This window comes from Heteronotia binoei, chromosome 15 (genome assembly GCF_032191835.1).
Source record: "Heteronotia binoei isolate CCM8104 ecotype False Entrance Well chromosome 15, APGP_CSIRO_Hbin_v1, whole genome shotgun sequence".
NCBI classification, from domain to species: Eukaryota; Metazoa; Chordata; class Lepidosauria; order Squamata; family Gekkonidae; genus Heteronotia; species Heteronotia binoei.
Window position 1 is genome coordinate 11,920,938 of NC_083237.1, and position 6,192 is coordinate 11,927,129.

Genomic DNA, 6,192 nt, shown 5'->3' on the forward strand with positions numbered 1-6,192 from the left:
ATGATTGTACTATACTGTCTACCCTTCTGCCTTGAAATCTTTGGATTTGGCATGGAGAACAATCGTAACAGCAAAATTCCTCCCCTTCTTTCTTTTTCTTCTGAGAACCAAACCGGCAGTGGTTGTTACACTCAGAAAGAGGTGAAACCTAGGGAAAACATGAAAGAAATTCAAGATAGGAGCAATGAGACATCATTTTATTGTTTCATTAATCCAATAGTTGTACCAATAAATAAATGAACTCTTGCAGGGGCATCATATCAGTCACCATGCATACAAAGGCTGGTGCATTAGGGCAAATGGGGCAGTGCCTAGCTTTACCAACCTCCAGGTGGGGTCTGGAGGTCTCCCAGAATGATAAAGGAGCTCCAGACTACAGAAATCAGTTCCCCTGGCGAAAACAGCTGCTTTGGAGGGTGGCCCTTCTGGCATTATACCTCACAGAGCTCCCCCCACTACCCAAACCCCAGCCCCTGTAGGACTCCCCACCAAATCTCCAGGAATTTCCCATTAGGGAGATGGCAACCCAGGAGCCTCATCTACTTAGGTTGACTCCAGTCAGTTTTTCAATGTGTTACCAACTGATGAGCCACAAAGTTCAGGTTATGTTCTAAAAAGGACAACCTGGCTCTGTAATCTCTCATCCAGGGGATAAACCAGTTGCTGTAATGTCCACCCATCCGTACCTGCTGGAAGCTTCTTTGCCATTCAATTAGGTCGTCATGGATGATCAGCTCTTTTTCTTTTGAAGCTGTGGGATCCAGCCTTCCAACTTTCATTCTTAAGAAGGAGTTGTTGGGGAATGTGACCAGGTTTGTGAGATCAAATCCTGCCTCCACCTCTCTATAACTGTTAAAAGACACTTTTTCTCCTGCTGAGTTGTTAAAGGAATTGCTTTGAAGAAATGGGAGGAATGGCTGAAGGGGAAAATGAATAAAATGTTTAGGTTGACGTTGAATTTGTCATTTTGAGATGGTGGGGTACTTTTCCTTGCTGATACACCTTACGGACATCATTCCAAACTCAGCCTTTAAAACAAACTCAAGCAAACAACAAAAGAGAGCCAAGCGCCGCCTGCGCCTTCCCCATCCCAGCTCCGGCGGAGGAGAAGAAGAAGCAGCCCATCCCACTCTCCCTCCCTCTTCACCTACAGCCTCCTCCTGGGCTTAGGCCCGGCCCGGGCGGAGGGTGGGAGATGCTCGGCCCCTGTTGCTCGAGCCGGGGGTGGTGGGGAGGAAGAAGGTCGCTTGCCTTGCCTTCCCTTCCCTTCGCTGTCCTTTCCCGTGGGGCGAAGGGGATGCGTTATAAAGGGGGGCTGGAGGGGAGAGGTGTCTTGTGTGCCTGCCTGCCTCTTGTCATCCAGCTTGCTGCCTTTACACGAAAGGAAGACGAATGACAGCAACAACAAAAAAGTTATGCATAATTTTAAAACAAAACTGGAACTGTGACTATGCGTGTAGGTTTGATGGTAAGGTAGCACAGGTAAGGTGACTCCCAGTTGTTTGGGATGGCATACGTAAAAAGAACTTAGCCGTGCCTTTGAGTAAATGCTGCGTATCGCCTCTCTTGTGTTGTCGTTCAATGATTCGCAAGTTTAAGGAGGGACGGGGGCTCAGTGGCGGAGCATCTGCTTGGGAAGCGGAAGGTACCAGGTTCAATCCCTGGCATCTCCAACTAAAAAGGGTATAGGCAAGTAGGTGTGAAAAACCTCAGCTGGAGACCCTGGAGAGCAGGGGAGGGATGGTGGCTCAGTGGTAGAGCATCTGCTTGGGAAGCAGGAGGTCCCAGGTTCAGTCCTTGGCATCTCCACTCAAAAAGGGTCCAGGCAAATAGATGTGAAAAACCTCAGCTTGAGACCCTAGAGAGCCGCTGCCAGTCTGAGAAGACAATACTGACTTTGATGAACCAAGGGTCTGATTCAGTATAAGGCAGCTTCATATGTTCAAGGCCATTCCAGCAGCTACAAGAGGAGGAGTGGGGAATCTACCCGGTTCTCTCAGATAAAAGTCTGCGCATTTAACCACTGCAAAAAACTGACAACACACAACGTGCAAACGATAGCATGTTGTTCAACAGCTGATGCAGTGCAGGGGCTACAGTTGACTATTTCAGCCTAGGATGTCCCTGGTTCACATCCTAAGTGTTGGTTAGCTTTAGGGAAGTCTGTGTGGTATAATGTTGGACTGTCTTGGGTGAGTCCAGGGCTTAAGCTCCCCCTCAGTCATGCAGTTTTGTGGACAACCATGAGGTAAATATCCCTCAGCTTTATCTGCCTCACAGGATTAGTTGTGAGGCTAAAATGGAGGAGAGAACCACGAATAGCCAATTGACCTTCCTGGTAGAAGGCACGGGATTAAATATGGAAAAGATGGGTACATTAGTCACTAAACATCCAGTGTGAATCATATACCTATAATATGAGCATGATAATACTGACATTATAAGGATGACAGAAATGAACGCAGCAGGTCATGACCACCAGCTTCAAGTACTTGAAAGGCTGTCCTATAGAGGATGGTGCAGAATTGTTTTCTGTAGCCCCAGAAGGTAGGTAATTTCCACCCAGAACCAATAGGTGGAAATTACATCAGAAGAGTTTCCAGCTCAACATTAAGAATTTCCTGACCGTTAGAGCAGTTCCTCAGTGGAACAGGCTTCCTTGGGAGGTGGTGGGCTCTCCTTCCTTGGAGGTTTTGAGACAGAGGCTGGATGGCCATCTGATAGCAATGTGGATTCTGTGCATTTAGGGGGAGGTATTTGTGAGTTTCCTGCATTGTGCAGGGGGTTGGACTAGATGACCCTGAAGGTCCTTTCCAGCTCTATGATTCTAGGTGCTGTTTGAAGGGAAAGGGTATTTGCATCAAGCTTTTAAATAAATAACAGGCTTGAAAAATCAGCTGAATATGTAACAGCAGCAAGATTAATTAATTAATTATACAAATAGAAAACCAAGGAAAGAATTTCAGCAGAAATTGCACGCCTACTACTCATATTTTGGGAATGGTTACATTTCTTGATTTTTGAATTGATGCATAATGTGTGTTGATTTCTAATCTGCTAAAAGACGTGTTCCCACATGCGTCCTAGGTGCTTTTAAACAAACACCTACTGCTGGCTGTATTGAAAAATCAGAGATCAACCAAGAATACAAGGAGGGGCATGCAATGTCTGTCTTTCCCACAAGGAGCTGCCATAAGGTTTCACAGGAAGTTAAGGCCACACAATTCAGGGTAGGTAAGAATATTTTCTGCACGGGCTTTGTCCTAATGATTTAAATGTTGCCTCTTCTGCACAACATAGGTGACAATGGAGACCAGTAGCACCTTTTAGACCAACCAAGTTTTATTCAAGGTATAAGCTTTTTATCTACATGCACATTTCTTCAGATACAATGAAATGAAAGAAAAAATATTCAAACTTTTAGACCAGTTGAGGAAAAAAATAGCATATGACATCATGTAGACATTTTGAGACAAAGCAGGGACAACAAGACAAAAGCACACGGTCAACAGCTGCATGGATCCCATTAAAGGGAAACAACAGCTGAAGCAATAAATATGTCAAAATAAGAGATAAGTGTGTAAGAGAATCTTTTTCTAATCATGGTCAGTAGTTACAGCTGCTGCTCTTTTTCATAGACCCAGACAGGCTCCTCCCCTTTGCCTTTGGTTGGGAAAAACCACATGCTCCAAAAAACCAGGGGGACCTAATAAAGCCATTCTCTATTCATATAAATTGGTTAATTATCTCTTTTATTGGCTTTGGACATATTAGTACCATAAAGAGTAGTACCATAAAGAGTAGACCAAGTTATGTATCCAATGAGGGCTGGTATCCCCCCTGGATAGAAAACACAGAAAGAATACATAACGAACTAGAGTGGGAGTCTTCATTTCTTCCTCCTTATGAGCAGCTCCCTGTCATTCAGTTCAGGCTTCATCAGAATAATGTAGCACTTTGGGAAAAAAATACAGACCAGTAACCCTGCACTGGAAGTCACGATGGAGAAGATCTCCACGGCCACCATGAATTTCCCTTTGGTGCTCAGGTAGGTGGGGAAAAAGGACACCCAGACACTGCAAAAGATCAGCATGCTGAAGGTGATGAACTTGGCTTCGTTGAAGCTGTCTGGCAACTTCCTGGCAAAGAAAGCCACAGTCAAGCTGATGAGAGACAGAAGTCCCATGTAGCCCAGGACAATGTAGAACATGAGGACAGATCCTTCATTACATTCAAAAATGATTTCCTCATCCATTGAGTGAGTGTCATAATTTGGGAAAGGAGGAGACGTCCCTAGCCACACAAGACAAATACCTGCTTGAATGAAGGAGCCAGAAAGCACAATCACGTTGGCCATTCTTTTCCCCACCCACTTCCTCATGCTGGACCCTGGTTTGGTGGCCATGAAAGCTACAATCACAGTGATGGTTTTGGCCAAGACACAAGAAACAGCCACGCTGAAGATGATGCCAAAAGCAGATTGCTGGAGGAGGCAGGTCACCGTGCTTGGCTGTCCTAGGAAAAGCATAGAGCAGAGGAAGCAGAGCAAGAGGGACACCAGGAGAGCATAGGTGATCTCTCTGTTGTTGGCCTTGACGATGGGGGTATCTTTGTGCTTTAAAAAAATGGTGAGAACCAAAGCTGTGAAGAGGAAAAAAGACATAGCAATGGAACTCAAAGCAAATCCTAAAGGTTCTTCATAAGACAGAAAATGTAGCATCTTAGGCAGACATCGATCTTGGTTATTGCTTGGATACTCATCTTCTGGACACTTGACACAATCGTCCATGTCTGAAAAAGAAGAATAAGACTGCAGATTTATATCCAACCCTTCTCTATGAATAAGAGTCTCAGAGCGGCTTACAATCTCCTTTATCTTCCTTCTCTACAACAGACACCCTGTGAGGTAGGTGGGGCTGAGAGAGCTTTCCCTGAAGCTGCCCTTTCAAGGACAGCTCCGTGGGAGCAATGATTGACCCAAGACCATTCCAGCAGCTGCAAGTGGAGAAGTGGGGAATCAAACCCAGATACGTGTCCGTGCACTTAACCACTACACCAAACTGGCTGATTACTTTCACTGCACCAAAGAGAAACAAGGGCTGATTACAGACAGGCATTTGGGGCTGGATTGGAGGCATTCCAAATCCGACCGGCCCAAAAAGAGCTTTCCTGAAACCTCCACACGCTCCCTGGGGAGGTGGCCCCATCCCGTCCTTCAGGCATCTTCGCGCATTCAGATAGGGAGGTGCCTCAGAAGCCGGACCTCTCTTCCCCCCTCACAAGTTAAGTACTCAAGCACTCCTGGTTGTTTTTAAGGGGGAAAAATCCCAAAGTGGTTTGGGACAGCTTGGCGGTTTCACACCCCAGGCAAGGTGACCCACTTGGGCCCTTCCGCTTCCAGATGGCAAGGAGGCCACTGGCGTTCAGCTCAAATATTTGCTACCACTTCGGAAGTGGAAATGGTTGGAGCCGGAGGATGGGGCAGGAGGCAGATGTTTGTGGTGGAAGGATCTTTATCTGGTCAATTTCTAAGCCATCTCTGAGTCGGCCCAAAGTGTGCTCTGAAAGCAGCCAAGGAGTACCAAAGAGTTAAAACACACATCATGCAGGACTTGTCCCAAATCGCTGAGAAACTGAGTGCCCTTTCGTGCCCGTTTAGGTCCATTAAACTGATTTCAGTCCATTTGGTAAAAGGGAGGGTCTTCAACTAGTAGACCGCAAGGTACTAATATTTCTTTGGCTGCCAAAGAATAACTCATGTGGCTCCTAGAAGGCTTAGAAAAAGACTGCAAGAGAGCATGCATTTGCAACACTCATAGGCCAGGGAAGTCACCCAACCTGGTAGGGCTCTCTGCATGAAGGGAGTTTTATTCTAGAGAGCTGTTAGTTCCTTTCCTGCAAGTGGCCAAAGTGAGAGTGAACAGCAATGGGAACGGGAACTCTTTCCTCAAGTGGGAAAGAGCAAGAAGTTAGATCCTGTTGGCTGAAGATCTGAGCCAGAACCAGATCCTGTTGGCTGAAGATCTGAAATCTCGGAAAAGCAGAGATGTCAGAGGCTTGCAATATATATAGAATGCTTAGGAGTGAGAGGAGGGAGCTTCCAGTTTTCCTTCTTGGGAGTTAGTGGTTTGCCCACTTTGTGATGTAATTGTCAGGGGTGGAATTCTAAGCAGGAGCTCCTTTGCATATTAG

At 46.0% G+C, this 6,192-nt stretch overlaps 1 protein-coding gene across 1 annotated transcript; it reads right to left on the reverse strand.

The window, feature by feature from the left end:
* Window positions 1–3,889: 3,889 nt before the first annotated feature.
* On the reverse strand, window positions 3,890–4,789 carry LOC132583039 (vomeronasal type-2 receptor 26-like). The gene has a single exon (XM_060254705.1). The coding sequence runs from the start codon at window positions 4,787–4,789 to the stop codon at window positions 3,890–3,892; it is 900 nt and encodes a 299-aa protein (XP_060110688.1).
* Window positions 4,790–6,192: the final 1,403 nt, after the last annotated feature.

Coding starts and splice junctions, on each gene's coding strand:
- LOC132583039 (XM_060254705.1), bottom strand. CDS start 4,789: ATGGACGATTGTGTCAAGTGTCCAGAAGATGAGTATCCAAGCAATAAC.